General features: G+C 35.3%; 4 protein-coding genes across 4 annotated transcripts; 3 read left to right on the top strand and 1 right to left on the bottom strand.

Annotated features, from left to right (window-relative positions):
- Positions 1-6,545: 6,545 nt before the first annotated feature.
- On the bottom strand, positions 6,546-8,391 carry LOC18020058 (transcription termination factor MTEF18, mitochondrial). The gene has a single exon (XM_006402522.2). The coding sequence runs from the start codon at positions 8,346-8,348 to the stop codon at positions 6,666-6,668; it is 1,683 nt and encodes a 560-aa protein (XP_006402585.1). The 5' UTR covers positions 8,349-8,391; the 3' UTR covers positions 6,546-6,665.
- A 678-nt stretch (positions 8,392-9,069) lies between these two features.
- On the top strand, positions 9,070-11,367 carry LOC18020057. Its single transcript, XM_006402521.2, has 4 exons — positions 9,070-10,150; positions 10,237-10,308; positions 10,405-10,497; positions 10,986-11,367. The coding sequence occupies exons 1-2, from the start codon at positions 9,197-9,199 to the stop codon at positions 10,303-10,305; spliced, it is 1,023 nt and encodes a 340-aa protein (XP_006402584.1). The 5' UTR covers positions 9,070-9,196; the 3' UTR covers positions 10,306-10,308; positions 10,405-10,497; positions 10,986-11,367.
- Positions 11,368-12,263: 896 nt separating this feature from the next.
- LOC18020056 lies at positions 12,264-13,682 on the top strand. The gene is made up of 4 exons (XM_006402519.2): positions 12,264-12,641; positions 12,901-13,059; positions 13,172-13,280; positions 13,394-13,682. Exons 1-4 carry the CDS (start codon positions 12,300-12,302, stop codon positions 13,606-13,608), a joined length of 825 nt encoding a protein of 274 aa, XP_006402582.1. The 5' UTR covers positions 12,264-12,299; the 3' UTR covers positions 13,609-13,682.
- Positions 13,683-14,659: 977 nt separating this feature from the next.
- On the top strand, positions 14,660-16,217 carry LOC18020055. Its single transcript, XM_006402518.2, has 4 exons — positions 14,660-15,055; positions 15,277-15,435; positions 15,552-15,660; positions 15,832-16,217. Exons 1-4 carry the CDS (start codon positions 14,660-14,662, stop codon positions 16,005-16,007), a joined length of 840 nt encoding a protein of 279 aa, XP_006402581.1. The 3' UTR covers positions 16,008-16,217.
- The last annotated feature ends 2,145 nt before the right edge of the window (positions 16,218-18,362 follow it).

Here is an 18,362-nt window from a genome sequence, read left to right as displayed (position 1 = left end):
GGTTTCCTCCATTTATAACAGTTGCCTAGATTCTCAGACAAAACACAAAAGCATTCGCGAAAGGAGAAAAAGGCCAAAACCCTTTTTTAACAAATGACTAAACGAAAATATGTGCTCATCTTTTCATTTCGGAATTTGTGACATTTTCAGGTGATTTTTCTCTTAATATTCGTATAGTTTTAGAAGATTAGTAATATTGTATAGTTTAAATACAGTAGTGACATACATCAGCTCTGGGCTAGCTAAAACGAGATGTTTTTATTTTACTATAAAGGTTAATTTAGTTAACAGTACAATGTATTCAATAAAATCTATATAAAATCGATCACTTGAATCTCTTGAAGTAAAAATTTACATAGTACTTAACATAGATTCTGTAATTTTATTTGACAATTTGTATTGGCCGAATAAAACAAAATTGATTACTTTGATCGACCAATATGAAACACTACTGGACTTACCACAAAAGGGGGGAAAATGAGATACTTTTGAAGAAAATCCCCAGTAAATCACCATTGTTTTCATCATTTCCGTACGTCGATGGTTTTTTTTTTACCCATGACTATTGATTATTGAGAAATATCTATTTAGCTGGCTTTTGTAACGAGCGAATATTAAAAAGAACAAAAAAAGAGGGAAGCATAGTAATTCTAAACAAAAACTATAAGGTCGTAAACCGTAATAGATTGTGTTCAAATATGAAGATTATCGTGGATCTGAAACTGAACGGTTCAGATCTCTAGAAAATCGTTGCTATTTAAGCATGTGACTTCAATTACGTAATAACCTCTTTTGTTCTTACAGAAGAGAAAAGGACATTTCACTAGTGTTCTCCTGCCTTATGTTATGTGATTAAATTTAAAATTTTGAAAAGAAAAAAACAAGAAAGGGAAAGAAAGATTCTACCTCTAGTATATATACATTTTTTTTTTTTTGCGCAAACACTTCATTAATTATTGTTATCATTTCTACCCTGTGAAATTAAAAAGAGAAGAAGAATTCGTGGGGGTAGGTGGTAGTGTTGATCCAGCCACGACTTTGAAATTACAAGGAGAAAAATCATTTGGCATTTCGACAGACCACATGGAACAAAAAGGAAGTGGGGATGTGCCGAGAAGGCAGAAGGCAATGAGTCGTAGTTTCATCATTTTTTTTTTATTGCTATGGTGCAAATTAAAAAATGACAAAACGCGATATATAAAGAGATCCAATATTGGAGAAACTTTAAGCCCGTGTTATTTTTATTTGAGTCGGACTTCGTAAAATGAATTATCCTTTGTTTTGACATCTTCAATTTCAAATTTGTTTCTGTATTTCCTTTTAGATTTACATGGCCCTGTGATAAATTCAACTATTAAAAATAGAGACACTTCAAATAGCATATTTGGGTTAGTTTTCAATTTTAGCATCGACATCTAAAGTTTCCTTTGATAGCAACTTTTAGGACAGTACATACATCTATATTTTTTTTTATCAGAGTACATGAAAACCCTAACTAAGAACCGAGGGGGAAAAAGAACATATTAACAACCGAAGAGTTTCCTTGTAAATGTGAATAGTTTTAAGAAATGGGATCCTCAAAATCTTTTACTGAGTTGGTTCCCAAAGAGTTTACAAATTGTTTCATAATTCCGAACATTCAGTAATATTTTCTTTCCAAAGTAATTGAAATCATAGTTTCATTGTTTACTGTTTTTTATTTGTTGGTATGGAGGGTTTTCGAATAATCAATAGATAAAAATTACAGTAAAATGATAAGAATTGAGAGAAGAAATTAATATATTAATAACCACAGAACTTGGGTCGTTTTGTTTTATATACTTTGTTATGCTTTAAAAGGTACATGATTTGAAGTCTTTCAATCAACTGAATTGACTACTACGACCATTACGAGAATTTAGCGATGAGGTGGTGAGACACAGATTGTGGCATCGACGCATCGCTAAGACGATATAGAAGAGAGATACAATCATGTAGTCTCTTTTTTGTTGTTGGTTGCTTTCTCAAATAAACAAAAGCTGATAAAAGATTAAATTACTGATGTAAAGGTTTGTTTTGCTGAAATCAAACTCGTCAATCTTGTAAAATTACGTCAGATGTTTATCTAGTATTTGGTTCGTATAAGGATATTTTATTTACACGTACGAAAGAGACGCGTCGATAACTCGATATCCTCAGACAAATATAAAAGATTATTTACTGATAGTGGAGAGATCATGTTTTACAATAAATAACGAGCATGGGTGTGTGTTCACAGATATTTTCAGACATTAAAAACACCGTCTATTAATGAGTCTATTAATGAAGCGGTATTTACGACATTATTTTTTTATAATAATGATAATGTTGGACCCGAATCAAATACCTTAAAACTTCAGCGTATACAAATCTAGATTCCAAATTAAAATTATTATTTTAATTAGATTTACCAATACATGTGAGTTGGATCCGTTAAAAAATTCATATATATATATCTATATATATATAAACCAATTATGATAGTTGAATGGTTTAAAATTTAAAATTCAACTTTTTTCTACTGTGATTTAAATTATGGTTGCCTAACTATAAACTATTTAATTATATCAATATAGATAGTATGGATATGTTAATGGATATATAAATCAAAGTTATCGACGAGAAATTGTTCTTTTTTTGTTTTTGTAATATACAAATGAAGTAAAGTTTATGTGATTTTTAAAAAAAAAATCATAAACAAATAAGTCGAATATAGGAACCTGGAAAGAAAAAGAAAAAAGTGAGCAGGGTGAGGACAGGCAAAATCTAAGAACAAGAGGAAGTGGAGCTCATGAGAAAGATGCAAATAGAGGTCACGGCGTCACGTGCATGAGCATGTGAGAAGCTGTCTACGTGGCAACATGTGGTCCCCAGTGACCACATTCGTGCGGTGTAATATTGTTCCTCGTCGACCAGACATCCCACTTCTCAACAATCATTTGGACCCATTTCCTCACGCGCTCTAATGTCCGCGTGTACATCACCATGCCTTATTATTATTATTATTATTATTATTATTATTATTATTATTATTATTATTATTATTATTATTATTATTATTATTATTATTATTATTATTATTATTATTATTTTAATTTGAATCTTTTCTTCCCAAACCTTCTTATTTTATGTTTGAAGTTTTGGTTTACGTAATGTGGAAAATGAATATTCCTTATCGTTTTTACCTAAATTTTATAAAGTTAATGTTAAACCGTAAAAATGATGCCTAAATTCTAAAAAAAAACTCTAACCTTCTCAAATAAAAATTTAAATTCGAAATTCTGAACACTAAATAAAAGATAATAATTGTAAACTCTAAAAATATTGTCTCGCGGGGTATTTGGTAGTTTTGACTTTGACGATTTTTTTTTTTTGAATTTGCTATTTTACGGGGGTATTTGGTAGTTTTGACTTCGGCGATTTTTTTTCGAATTTGCTATTTTAGTTCTCGAGTGTGGGGTACGCCAATTTCTACCCACCAATAGTCTCATAACGCAGTTGGCTCGTTAGTTTCAATGAAGATCTTCTTGGCTCGTGATGAAGCTGTAGGCTTCGTGTTCTTTAGGTTTTGAGGACGGCCCTGGAACATGTATCTCGTGGCAACATCAGCAGAGTTTTTAGATTTTAAAGCTTTCCCTTCCCACAGTTTGTTTCTCGTGTAGCCTTTTTCTTGTTTCCTTTTCAGTTCGTTTAGGTTAGATTGTCTTTCTAGTTTAGCCTGCTGGTTCCGTTTGTTGTAATATCTGAATTCGGTTTTTTTCGTTTTTTGCTATCTCTGTAATTTTGTAAAAAATCGAAAATTGATAATATAATCTTAACATTTTATCCCAAAAAAAAAACTCTAAAAATATACTTTAAATCCAAAAATGATGTATTTCCTTACTTTGTAAGAAGTAGACTAGCTACTTTTAATTTAGTTAGTCTTTACTTTTAATTTAATTTAGTTAATCTTTCCTCTTTCCTCTTGATGTTTAAAGATGATGTTGAACAAACAATAATCAGATTTAATATAATGTACTACGTACAAATCATATCAACATTTGTTAACTCGTACAAATTTATAGTTTATTAATTTTTGTCCATATTCAGTGTTGAGTAATAATGGGATCATATGCGTATTTTTTTTATATTCATTTCAATAAGCATGCTGATAGTTTTGTAACAATCATTATACGTATGTTGGCTAAGACCACTTACAATACCATTGTTCTCATCATTTTATAGTTTTTCTATAGCAGCTTTATATGCCATATTTTAAATTAATTTAGTCCAGACTTTTTCTGAATTCCAAATCATTAAAAGTAGAAATTACACCTTTGATGTATGGGGAAAGAAATTCAAACCTTCAATTAATATCTTTCAGATCTAATCCGTTATTTGCCACGGTTTTGGTATTTCAAAAATATTGTATAGTGTTAACGATTTTTAATTTTGTCAGCCAGAAAGTTTCAGGTTAAAATCTGTAATCTTTCTAGATAAAATTCTTTCTAATAGAGAAAGGAAAACTTAGTGATAAATTATGAAAGTTTGGTCATATCATGACTTTAATAAGGAACAAATAGGACGGGGATCCAATGCCAGCCGACCAACAAACCTATTACCCAATAATGAGGTCGTGAGATTAATGTATATGGCATCGTTTAAAATTAATTAGCTTGTCATATTATTAATTGCTCACGTCCATAAATAGTACTATAATATTAATATGTTAATTTTACGTGAAATACTGAATCCGTATCCATGGTCCCACGTTTGTGCCCATCCATGTGCTAAACCTTTTTCATATCTTTCCCATTTCGTTTTCGTAGCCTCTTTTTTAAATTACTCCATAAAACCATTTTCTAGGAATACAACGATCACATATTGACATATATAATCATGTTTTGTACTATTCTGAATTCTCTCAGAATATCAGTATTTAATATAGAGACCCGAATTTGTACTTGTTTTGTTTATCCGGGAGAAATTATACATCGATATACAGTTTCAAGTGTATGAACGTAACGTAATTGACTGTTTTAGCTAATTTGGTTAAAGTGTTTATGGTTTTTTTTTTTTTTTTTTTTAAGGCTTTAGCCAAATTTTGATGGTTGAACTTTGTACCCATTAAACGTAACTTGACTTCAAGTTCACATGGTGCTAATTTTTCTTCTTTGACAAAATAAGTATGAACGTAACGTCATACATGTGTGTTCGCAGTTTACTATTCACATATGGCGTACGCGTACCGACAATATATAAAATTAAATTTCCTAATACTGTTGTTCGATATACATATATAACATAACCAATATATTTATAATTTGCTTTGTAAGTAATTTTTATGTATGTCTTTTATGACAAAAATGAATGCAAGGCTTGAAGATTTGTCGTTAGAAGGAAAGTTGAAGCCTTTATGTTATTAAGATATTTGTAGAAAAGATGTTGTCACTCTAAGGTACATTTTATTTAGAGTATTTAATTATAATTTGATTCAATGAATACTTTAATTAATATATGCAGTTGCAAGGGACAGGAGCGAGTGAAAGCCACGTGAGGAAGGTGTGTAAAAGAGCATGGGTTTAAGCGGAAAAACCGAAAAAGATTTATCAACAAAAAAAAAAAAGAAAAAGGAAATATTTTTGTATGTCAGACTAATCACGTGGGCAGTCACATGATATAACGCCCACGTGTCATACTTAGAAGAGAAAAGAAAAGGACACGTGGTCCTAGCATCTTACCCCCTCGCGCGTGTCTCATTGTCCCTCTCTCACCGGACACCCAATTTCTTTCCCAATCATTTGATGCGATTTGCTCCTTTTTTTTTTCAGTTACTTCCTTGAAATTACGCTTTTATCCTTGGGCCATCACCCACTCATGAGCTTATCAAAGCCTCAATCATGGGTTTGCGTTCTTTACACATTATTTACAGCTGTACTCCACGCGACTCGCACGTGACGTCGTCTCTATCCGCTTAAAGCTAAAGTTCCTCCTCCTTTACACTACAGTAGCTTCTTTTTGGGTTTTGAGTAAACCGGACTAGTAAACAAAATCCCACTTGTGGCCACTAAGATATCATCGAATCAATTTTGTTTGACTAAAGAAAAGAGCTAAAGCAATGGTTTTTTGAGCCTTTTATCGGCCCACTTTAAAAATATATATGCACAACGAGCGTCAACAAAGCAAGCAAACAATGTGGATCTCATCTGATAAAAAAAAAAAGCAAGCAAACAGTGGATCTCGTTAAACTTTGATAACGTCTGCAACGAAACAACTAAATCTGCTTGCCGTTTTGAAGTTGCAGATGTTCAAATTCTCTACAAAGACCAAGCTGAGTTTGTAGATTCCAATAAAGACCATACATGAAAAATTTGCAAGATTGCCATGAGTGTACAAAACAAGACCCCGGCCGATCTATGCTCATTGCGGGTTTGTCTGAGACTATCGTTAGAGTTTTTACATTAATGAAATAGTGGGAAATCAGATAAAGATTTTGCAATTATGGCTTAGAAAATTCGTTTTTCCATGCTGAAAATGAAATGAGTCATAAAAAAAAAATAGAAATAGAAAGAGACGTAGAAATCAATTTTGATACATACGGGACAATTAATCAGGGCAATAACAATTAGACCCACCAATTTTATCTAAATTTTAATACAATATTTATATTAATACACGGTTTTTCTTGTGTATCTGGTTTTTCTGCAGGAGAAACGTTCGAACCAATGTTTAGGGATTGCTGGATGAATCCCATATAGACGAGCTATGAAGGCCTTTTCGCTGGTAGCTACAATGCTTGCGATTGAATAGCTTTTCTCGCTTAACCCTTTGTCTACGAGCCATTTATGAAATCTCAACCTTGGACTGATTCTGTTCTCCAGGTCAAAACAGAGATAAGCTGGAAAAATCTCTAGTTTTTCCAACGAATATCCCATTTCGTCACAAAGGAACCTTATCTTATCTTGTATGCTATGCGGTTGTTGGTTCAAGCTCTTTGGTGCTGATCTTATCAACATGCATACCTTTGAGAAATCGATGCCATTGTTTAGTAGGATTTGGAATCTCTCCTGTAGTTCCATGGCGCTACCATGCACATGTTGTAGTATCTTCGTGGTCATACCGTTTTCCCCAAAACCTATTTGATGAAAGAAATCCAATTTCTGAACATTGTGTGTTTTGTACCTTGAGCGTTGAAGCTTCTCCACGCCTTCGTGATATTCTATGTCTACATCTTCGTCAGGATCCATCAACGAATAGCTAGCGAGTAAATGATGGGCCTCGTTCTTTAACCTATCGAAGATCCTGTCATGTAGATCTAATGCTCTAAGCACATGAGGCAGATTCTTCATTTTGTTTCTACCCAAAACGTACGGGTATTTCTGAGCAACAACATCAACTTCATCCTGGCTCATTCCAAAATGCTTAAGCATTCCCCTGACTGAGATCACCGGTTTCTCCAGATCAAAACTCATAATATCGGGATTTCTAAGAATCAAAAGAGCAGCATCTTCTTTCCCAACACCAAATCTACAAAAAAATTCCGTCTTTTTCACCAGAGCTTCTTCAGAGCACTCCATAAAAAGTGATCTGTTTCTACCCAACAACTCCCACATCTCTTCATTCCCAAAACCCATCTCGTAAAAGACCCTAACTTTCCTGCTAAAAACGTACCAAGAATCCACATTTTCTTCAAATGGATGCTGTGAATCAAACTCTTCAAAAAGTGTCTTCAGCTTAACCAACAAACAACGGATCTCCGCACCCAATTCACCATTGCCACACAGAGTGCGAGGAATCGCTAAACAAATACCAATAACGGCGACCGTAGTGAATCCCACATCTTTCAACTCAAGCAACCTGGATTCAATCTTTTCAGGGCTCAGCAAAAAAACCAACCTTTCCTCTTTATACAACTTACCCAGCTTGTTCCAAGGAAACCCGAATCCAGATAACGCACAAGCTGCATCCAACACACTCCGATCCTCAGAGAAGAAGAATTTCTTCTCAGGCAAATACTCACCAACCTCGCTGTAATCTATGCCGATGCTCTCGAAGAAGAACTCGAACTCGTTAATAGGATGATACCTGAGATGCTTCCGAATCGATTTGGAGAAGGTCGCGACAGAGAAATCAAGCTTCAGTATGAGATTTCGGGTCGAAGCCGAGGCGTTTGTGGCGATGTGTTCGGCGTAAGTGTACGAGAGTGACCTGATGGTGTGGAGATAGTCTGTGATGGCTTGCTGAGCTTGTCCGATGGCCAAAGACTTGTACCTTGACGGAACTCTTCTATGATTCGCCACCGTACTGAAACTACGCGAGATCAGTGCCAATTTCAATCTGACCATGAACATGGTCGATTTGGGGATCAGGGTTTCTCCACCGGTGTGCCTTCACTTCCCGTGCCGTCTTTACGTTAACGGAAAAGACCGTAGAAGCTGAAAATTTTACTCTTTTGCCATTTTTAGTTTCGGACCGAAGGATAAATTGAGCCGGACCAGTATAAATAATATTAAACCGGGAGAAATTTACCGGTTAAGTCCAGATTGCTTCACCGTTAAATTCGGCTATACTCTCTGGTTTTCAGAATTGAAATTGAGATTAGTATTTGCTTGCATTTAAAGCTTTTTTTTTCCTTCTCTGGCCAGCGACATGAAGAGCGAGTTATCATAATTAGCTCCAGCCTCCAGAGATGTTGAAGATGGTGTTACCGATACAGAGAATGACGGAATCCTAACTCAACAAAAGACTCATTTTGGGATCTTGCAGCAGATCGAGCAATGCCTACTTCAAGTTTACCATTTGTGTGGACCTGAACACCAAGAACCTTATTGCTTGAGTTCTATAACATCCGGATAGTTTGACTAAGTACTGTTTTATAAAAAGTCTTGTAAAGCACGCAACTGGGTGTGTGCAAGTCACGTGCGGCTTACGTTTGGAGCCCTTGTGCTCGATGAGGGCAGCGGCTGTAAATCCGACGATCTAGGCAGGGTAAATTGGACATTTAATTTTCTTCTATCTTTCTTTTTTTGGTTAAATCTTTGGTTTGGGGATTCAGCAGTAACATAACTGCCGCTCCCTTCATTTTCTGGTTCTCTCTCTCTCTCTCTCAACATTCGCTCTGTGATTTTCTTTTTTTTTTAATTCTCTTTCTCCTCCGTCATTAGGGCTTTCTACTTCTTTTCGATCAATTGATTCTTAGATGCTCCGTCAATCCATGGCGCTTCCTCCGCCGAACCATGGTTCTGATGCGCCGCCGCGACAGCAGCACCCATCTCCGCAGCCACCACCGGTTGTGAACGTGAGTGAGAGCTCTAGACGGCAACATATTGCAGCTTCTTCGTCGCCGGTGAAATCTCATCCGCTTCATAACTTCCCGCTTTCTGATCTCAGGTGGGCTATGAATCACGCCAATACACATCGGCTCCGCAAACCATCCGGTAGATCTCCACTTCGCGAAGCTAATCCTGGGAAAGGGAATCTCGCCGTTGAGGAGGTGAACGAAGCATCAGGTTCGTCTTCTTTTGAATTGAGACCGGAGAAGAAGAAGGGAAGCGCGTCTGGTGTCAGTGACTCCGCCGCTGATCGATCTGGAACGAAGTCAACGACGGCGGACGGTAGATCGAAGATCTTTATCCGGATCCGCACGAAGAACAACGAAGAAACAGCTGATGTCTCCACCGCCGCGGTCTCCGCCTCACCGACTGATATCACCACCGCTACCGGCGTCTCCGCTGTCCACGTGGCTGATGATTCAGCCGGGCCGGCGATCGATGCTGATGCATCGATTGGTGAACGGATCTCCGATGGTGGTGGTCAGGAAGCAGACGAGTTTGGACCGAAGACTTGGAATCTGAGGCCGAGGAAACCACCGCCGACTAAGAAGCGTTCAATTGGAAACGGAGGTGGGGTATTGAAGAGCTGCAGCGATTCATTGCCGGAGTACAAAGCTCAGGGAACGGTTCGAACAGAGGCAATTCGATCCAGGAACTGTGTGGATGCCAAGATTGCAACGACAGAGAGAAAGGAGAAGAAACCAAGGTTATCGATCGCGCTCTCAAAGTTGGAGATAGATGAGGATATTTACGCGTTGACCGGATCAAAACCTAGCAGAAGACCAAAGAAGAGAGCCAAGAACGTGCAGAAGCAGCTCGATGTAAAAATCTCACACCTCTTTTTGGATTCCCCAATTTCACAACCTTAACCTAACAAGATTGGCTATTTTTGTATGAATTTTTTCAGGTTCTTTTCCCAGGTTTGTGGATGGGTAACGTTTCTCCAGACGCTTACAAGGTCTCAGAACATGCTTGAAAGGTATCACTTTCTGATGAATCCAATTGGATATCTATTTTTGTTTGCTGTAAGTTGTAGTAGAACTGGGTAAAGTGAACTCTTTTCTGAATCTTGTAGGGTTGATTGAGGACGATGTTAAGTTAATCTCGTTGAATTGGCTTCCACTGAAACCAGATTGGGGCACTGAAGAAGCTTTTCTCACAGAATAAGGTATAAAAGTAGTGATTCAATACTGATTGCCATTTGACTCGGACTAGTGTATTCTACTTGGTGATCTTGTGTAGCTTAGCAGCTTTTTGCAATGCTATGACTTGGCCTGTGGAATTGATTTCCATGAAGTTTTTTTTTGTAGCATTTGCTTGCTTGGATGATGTGGTTACATTTGGTGTCTTAGATTCCACACAGTTAGGGATATATGATATCTTAAGAGTTTTGAAGAATTGGAGAGTTCCCAATATAAGTACTTACGTATGAATGACTTCTTTAGGTAGAAGTTTCCCATTTTCAATGTTAATGATTTGCGTCTGGCTTTGTTTGTAAAGAGAGAAACTTTTTTTTTCAAAATTCCTGGTGTGGTCAAAACGATCGAGCTTTATTAGAGTGTAATGATCTGAAGTTGCAGTGTTAACGAGATTTAGATGGAGCCACTTTGTATAAACCTTGACCTCCTTCCTCTCTCTTGTGTTGTGATGGTCCAGAAATGCAATTGGCTCGAAAGCCTTGGCTTCATTTTTTGGGCGTGCTCCAAGCAGTGTGAATACTGTCTCGAGGATTTCAAAGCATCCAGTCCAACTCCTAATTACAGCTTCATATTCGGTCCGGAACCGGTGGCAGTTTGAAATGTGACCCAGACCGGCTCTGATCCAGCCGACTTGTGTGATTTAATAGGCCATTTATTTTTTTCCCGTTTATGCACTTATTGATCCTTTTGTAATTAATTAGTGAATAGAATTTTGATTTTCATTAGCTGACCTTGCAAAGGTGTAAAATTGGATCAGAACCATTTTTCTTTTTCATGATTAAATGTGTAAAAGATCGATATATTGGTCAAATACGAAACAGAAATATCATTTACAGCAATATTTGTAGCGTTTTCCACAAATTGTAAATTAAATCCCTCTTTGCCGACCAATTTTTTTTTAAAAAAATATCGCTCTTCGATGTTCAAACTCGGATTCAGTAAATAAAGAATATAATCTGGACTTTCAAATATTAGAATCGTGCTGCAATATTTGTTTATACTTATAGGAGGACCATAAGCCTTGCTACGTCATCCTATTCATCACTTCCACTTGCTTTGTCTTCTTTTGTTTTATCACCCCTTCATGCAGTAAAACCATAAATTTACGGATCAATAACAATTTTTTTTAAATGTAGCCATTTTCTCAAAAGAAATAAAAATTTAAAATTTGTTTGCTACCTCTATACATTTAGTATCTTTTTGACGTCCACACACATTTTCGTATTTCAACTACTTAATAGCATTTCACATTAATTACAATAATTGATTTTACCGCATGCTAATGCTAATATGCATTACATCTACTGTAGAAAGTTAAAAGATGTAGTTGACCAAAAATGAAGAGAGTCTATATCATTCAGTAACTATTAAGAAAATGGTAACTTCATCCAATAAATTAATATAAAAATTCAATATTTTCATCCAAAACAATAACAATATATCTCAATCAAATTATAACGTTTTAGAGAGAAGGAAGATATCCCATTAGCCATTAAATTGTATTACTCTTTCCATGCTAATGCTTTTGTTTTAATTTAATCGGTCCATGCTTGGTGGTTAATTTCTAACTGTGTTGGGATTATATAAATGTAAACTTCGTAGTAATTTCACAGACTCAAGTAAAACAAAAACTTAAAGAAATTTCTTTTGTAAAAATGATATTCGTCGCAATTTCCTAACGTGGAATAAAATTGCATTTGAAAGACAATAATTCCTTGTATAAATACCTTCCATTTCTACTGGCAAAGAGAACCACAAAAGAAAAAGAGCAATGGAGTCTGCTAAACCAAACATGGATATAATAGGAGGCCACCAAAATGTGATCGTGATGCGTCACGGTGATCGCATCGACGATTTCGAGCCACTCTGGGTTTCAACCGCTGAGAGACCGTGGGACCCGCCGCTCCTTCACGACGGTAAGGTTCGAGCCTTTCAAACCGGTCAAAGAATCCGGTCTCAGGTTGGTTTTCCGATTCATCGTGTCGTCGTCTCTCCTTTCCTCCGCTGCATCCAGACCGCTGCCGAAGTCGTCGCCGCTCTCTCCGCCGTCGATCTTGATCACAACGCTCTATCTTCTAAAGAAGTACCTTCCATCGATAACTCTAAGCTCAAGGTCAGACAACAATTAATAATCGCTCTACGTGTATATTCCATTCATTTTGAAATCGAACCGAAGGTTTGTTATAAAAGTAGTTTTTAGTTTTTTTTTAACTAATGTTGGTGATGTGAGTTGTAGGGCCTAGAATAATTAATATTTACCCACTAAGTACGGATATGTGAGTATATACGTTATTATAGTTAACCTTATAGAATTGATCACTTTGATTGAAACATTTGATGAGATGCTTATGCCTTGTCTCGTCTGCTTTCAGGTAGCTATTGAATATGGATTGTGCGAGATACTGAGCACAGTGGCTATTAAGAGTGAGGTTGCTCCCAAAGATGGGAAGTTTGATTTCAACTTTTCAGATCTCGAAGCTATGTTTCCTCAGGGAACTGTGGATCCTAATGTGGATATGGCTTATAAAGAGGTGCTCTCTACGACTTTTTTTCTTCCTTCTTAACCATCTTCATAATTTCTTTTGAGTATTATTAATCTTGATACATGTATACTTTCCTTGATTCCATTTTGGTTCTGTTTAGTTGCCACAATGGGGAGAATCTGTGGAAGGCTTCAAGGATCGATATGTTAACACACTGAAGGTTCTTGCAGACAAGTATCCTTCTGAGAATTTGCTATTAGTCACCCATTGTAAGCAAGAAAATTATGGCTCTTTACTTTTAACTCAAAAACCGACATCTCTCTAATCTTGAGACCGAATTTTTTTTTTTTTTTTATGTATGTGTGTGTTGGGAAATTTGCAGGGGGAGGAGTGAGTGCTACACTTTACAAGTACTTCAAAGACGCAACTAAGTACTTAGTAGATTACTGTGGTTCTGTTGAATTGAGAAGGCAGATTTTGAATAGTGATGGGTTTGGTGAATCTGTGGAATTTGAGGTGGTTACTAGTCATGGTGTGTCTTTCAAGGACCACAAAGTCCCAATCCATGGTCCTCTTTTAACCCAATCACCGATTTAGCCGGTTTTGTATATGCATATTTGGTTCTACGGTTTGTTTTAATGTAAAATAAAAATAAGATTGTTATGGGTTCAGTAAATGTTCCTTCTCTTCCACAAAATTTACAAAACATACATAACAAAGGTAAAAGACTTATTTTTGTTATTTGTTATGTAACACAAGAACTGTCATTGAATTTTCTTAAGAAATCTCGATCTACAATCAACTCATGTTTTAATTAACTCCACGCAGTGGAGGCCCGGTTGTGCACATATGTTGCATGTATTTTAGCACAGAGCTCACTAATATTTGTTGGGGGCCAAATATAAAATGAAGAAACTGTGTTACTTTCATATGATTTTGTCGTTGATGTAAAAGAAAAAAATCGAAACAAAACTTCTATAAATCTAAGGTTTAAAACCATAGCTTATTCTGTCTATGCTCTGGAGGACCGAATCTGCATGCAGAGTTTTCCTTGTTTATTTATATAATTAATAAAGACCGTTGACAGGAACAAAACTGTTAAATCGAGGATCATGTCATTGTTGCGTGTCGCCCCATTCACCACCTTCATTCTTCAACTTAAATTTTCGTTTGTTTTATTTTATCCACCAATCTTTACATATCCAATTGTATATAATTATACTTCAACGATAGGGTATCATGTTTTCAGTTGGACATATTAGGTAGATATAAATGTAGTTATTTTAGTTTCTTGCAGATTTTGAAAGAAATTAATCGCTGAAAACACCAATAAAGCAAGTTTAATGGTTTCACATACAAATCAATCGAAAGCAAATATTATTTTCGTTTCAATGTAAATGTTTTTTTATAGTAATTTAAAGCATTAAAAATTATTGTAAGGTATAGTATACGTGGTTGTGCACAAAATAAAAATAAAATAAAAATAAAGATATAGTATACGTGGTCAAGCCTCAACAATTTTGTCTCTTAAAAAAGAGTATAGTATATAATATTATAATATCAATTTTGAATATTTGTTTTCGTTGGTCGTACAAAACAAATAAAGATAGCTCGGAAAAAAAAAGGGAACAATAAAAAGTCGTAAACCATGTATACTATAACTTCCAACGTACTCGCAAAAGGCACACCACCACCAACAATCAGAGCAACAATGGAGTCTGCTAATTCGAATACCGATGGCTACCAAAATATCTTGATGATGCGTCACGGTGATCGCATTGACAAAGTCGAGCCTCTCTGGCTCGATACAGCCGCGAGACCTTGGGATCCTCCGCTCGTTCACGACGGTATAGTTCGTGCGTTTCGAACTGGTCAACGGATTCGATCTCAGATCCAGTTTCCGATTCTCCGGGTCTTCGTCTCCCCTTTCATCCGCTGCATCCAGACCGCTTCCGAAGTTATCGCCGCTCTCTCGGCCGTCGATTTCGACCCTAACGCCGTGTCGTCGAAAGACGTCCTTTCCGTCGATAAATCTAAGCTCAAGGTCAGTTTCAGATCCAGATCATCTTCGTATATAGATATGTTGAACTATGTAAGATTTTATGATACTCTCTTGTAATTAGGCCTGAGACTTTGAAATCTCTTCGTGTTGATCAATTTTTTTAATCTAGAATGTTGAGCTAAATGCGAGATAAACAATCGTCGTAATTGTTGTTTAAGTATGATATAAAATAGATAGTTATAGATGCTTCTTGTCTGCTACAGGTTTCTATTGAATTCGGGTTGAGTGAGATGCTGAACACAATAGCTATTAAGCCTGAGATTGCTCCCAAAGATGGGAAATTCGATTTCATGATCTCGGATCTTGAAGCTATGTTTCCTGATGGAATGGTGGATCATAATGTTGATCCGGTTTACAAAGAGGTAGTCCTTTCTTGTTCTGTTTCTCCATCTTCCTTTTCTTATTGGAAGCGAATTGAAGTGTATCTATCAATCTGATTCTGCTTCTTCTAATTATCTCTTGTTGGTTCTGTTTTCAGATGCCACAATGGGAAGAGACTGTGGAAGGCTGCACAGATCGATTTCTTAATTTGGTGAAGACGCTTGCTGATAACTATCCTTCCGAGAACTTGCTCTTAGTCACTCACGGTAAAGCACAACACTCTGGGTTCTGTGAATCAATTACACACTCTTGACTATCAGCTTCAATATCTCTTCTGATAGCAAAGCTGTCTATTGGTTTCACTAAAAGCAAATAGTTTATGATATGCACATTTTCAATGTCTTTGAGTAGTGATTACCTCTTTGTTGGAAATGCAGGGGAAGGAGTAAGGACTACATTTGCAAACTTTAAAGACGTAGATGTGTACGACGTCGAGTACTGTGCTTGTGCCGAACTGAGAAGACAGGTCTTCAGTATAGATGGGTCTACTAAAGCTGGAGACTTTGAGGTAATTACATGTCTTGGTCAAGCTGGAATCAAGTACCATTCTTAGAGCACTACCGACCAATGATCATGTCCTAAGCCAAACTCGGGTTTAGTCAATGCCTCCGGAAGATCATCATGGCATTGGAAAACCGGTATCAAACCGGATACTGGATACTTAGAAACTGCCATTAGCCTTCATTACAAACGGATATATAAAACAAGAATAATATTGTACCCAGTCCAAGAAAATTAAAGGCTGATGAGTGATTCAAACTTTATTTTTAGTTTATGGGTTTGTGGAAACTTTTAGTTGGTTAATTGTTGTATTATTAGCCTACAAAGTTTTTCTTTGAACGAGTCAAATAAAAGATAACTTGACAATATACAATGTATACTGTAGCCATAACCATAGTAAAAGTATAAGTGTAAATACAACTGAAAAAGCAGCCAAGTTATTATACTTGAACAAGTAAAGAGGAATTCTTGTCTGCAATCATTTGGTTCAAAGGTTTACAAGGATAAAATAACTTGTTCAAGTAGAATAACTTACCTGCCTTTTAGTTGTATTTACACATTAAAACAAAAAAGTTTGTACAACAACAAAAAAATGTTCTTCACATATACGGAAAAAATGAGAAAAAATGTTGAGATACGGAAAAGAGATCTTCTAAACATATAGCAGTAGTGGACCAGAGCTAATCGCACAAACCTGATACAGAAAAAAATAGTTATTTTTTTTAACTAATTTATTTTATTGATGATTAAACCGTGATAGTTATTAGTTAAGAAATCATAAAATAACGTATTCCTTTAAATAATAATTTTTTATTGTATTACCTATCAAAACGAAGAAAAAAGTCATTGAAATATACAGAAAAGATAAGATCTCTAAACATAGCCATAACCTGACAAAGAAAAGAAAAATAGTTATTAGATTAAGAAATAAATCAGAGCTAATCGACCAAACGTGACAAAGAAAAATAAATAGTTATTAGTTTAAGAAATAATATAATAACCTATTTCTTTTAAATAACAAACTTTTTTTATTGTATTATCTATCAAACCGAGAGAGAAAAAAATACAGAGATGAGATCTTCAAAACATAACATAGTGAACCAGAGCTAATCACCCAAACCTGATACAAAAAGAAAATACTTATTAGTTGAAGAAATAATATAAGAATGTATACCTTTAAAATCACATTTTTGGTTATTGTGTTACCTAGCAGAACATCTATAGACTCTTTTAATGTATTGGTGACTAAGTAAACCGGTAAATTCTGATAGGTCAAGGGCATCCCAGTTATGTCCAAAATGTTGTCATATCGTAACCAATAGTAAAATTAAAAAACATGTACAATAAATACAACATTTTAATGCCATTAGCAAAAAAGAAAATCTTTTTATTTGTATAGTTATTTTTGATCCTATAGATATGAGATTAGGATAAAGAAATAATTTGTGGACTTCGATGTGTGGGATTGGAGTGGAGATTGACAAAGAATCCTCATTAGCCAATATCAAAATGATTTCCTCATGACTAAGTCTATCGGTTCATTGAATCTAACATGGTATACGCTGGCCATACAAATCGAAAACCCATCTAATAGATCGTTTACATGTAACTTTGTTATGAATCGACCAAACTTCGTTTAAACATTCGAATAAAAGAAAAGTGCATTGTGTTGTGTTGATGAATAAGTGCATTTATTGGTCAACTATATTAATATGATTTTATTTGATGAAGAAGTGCATTTGTGTTGGCAGCAGGTTGGGTTTGTATTCAACTACGCCTCCATTAAGTAATGACTAGACTTCTATTTAAGTGTTAAAAAATGAATTATATGATAAGGACTTATTAACATCCAAATCTGGATTAAGAATGCCTAAAAAAAAGATTAAGTAATCCATTGTATTATCCCATTTAATTGATTTCATATTTTATTAGAATTACCATAGCTTTCTTTCGTCACTTCATTCATCACCACTTCTACGTGTCTAGCCTTTTGTTTTATCATTCAAATTTTTTACGTAATAAAACGCTAAAAATATATTATCCTTTTAAAAGATAACAATGTTAAATTTTTCATTATTGGTAGTCGAAACTTAGTCTTAGACTATGTCGATTACCGACAGTAATTCCATCAGTGGGAGAAAAATCATTAAAATAATACTAATCTCAAAAGTCATTATACATATATCTATCTAAAGTAAAACAATATAGTTTGTACTTGTAGCCTTCGGTAGATTATATCCTATTTTTTTCTAGTAACACAATTGCATTATACCTATTACCAACCAAAGAGTTTCACAGTTTTTTTTTTTAATTTAAAATGGTAATAAAAAAGTAAATAATTTCTTGAAAAAAAAGAAGTAAAATAGTAAAAATACAGTAACGTTTTCAATACTCGAGATATAATGAC

The sequence above is a fragment of the Eutrema salsugineum genome, unplaced genomic scaffold (assembly GCF_000478725.1).
Source record: "Eutrema salsugineum unplaced genomic scaffold, Eutsalg1_0 scaffold_19, whole genome shotgun sequence".
Taxonomy (NCBI): domain Eukaryota; kingdom Viridiplantae; phylum Streptophyta; class Magnoliopsida; order Brassicales; family Brassicaceae; genus Eutrema; species Eutrema salsugineum.
Note: the sequence above shows the minus strand (reverse complement) of the source record. Positions and strands in the feature narration are given on the sequence as shown.

Coding starts and splice junctions, on each gene's coding strand:
- LOC18020058 (XM_006402522.2), bottom strand. CDS start 8,348: ATGTTCATGGTCAGATTGAAATTGGCACTGATCTCGCGTAGTTTCAGT.
- LOC18020057 (XM_006402521.2), top strand. CDS start 9,197: ATGCTCCGTCAATCCATGGCGCTTCCTCCGCCGAACCATGGTTCTGAT. Junction 10,151..10,236: donor ACGTGCAGAAGCAGCTCGAT/GTAAAAATCTCA, acceptor GAATTTTTTCAG/GTTCTTTTCCCAGGTTTGTG.
- LOC18020056 (XM_006402519.2), top strand. CDS start 12,300: ATGGAGTCTGCTAAACCAAACATGGATATAATAGGAGGCCACCAAAAT. Junction 13,060..13,171: donor TGGATATGGCTTATAAAGAG/GTGCTCTCTACG, acceptor GGTTCTGTTTAG/TTGCCACAATGGGGAGAATC. Junction 13,281..13,393: donor TTTGCTATTAGTCACCCATT/GTAAGCAAGAAA, acceptor GGAAATTTGCAG/GGGGAGGAGTGAGTGCTACA.
- LOC18020055 (XM_006402518.2), top strand. CDS start 14,660: ATGTATACTATAACTTCCAACGTACTCGCAAAAGGCACACCACCACCA. Junction 15,056..15,276: donor TCGATAAATCTAAGCTCAAG/GTCAGTTTCAGA, acceptor TGTCTGCTACAG/GTTTCTATTGAATTCGGGTT. Junction 15,436..15,551: donor TTGATCCGGTTTACAAAGAG/GTAGTCCTTTCT, acceptor TTCTGTTTTCAG/ATGCCACAATGGGAAGAGAC.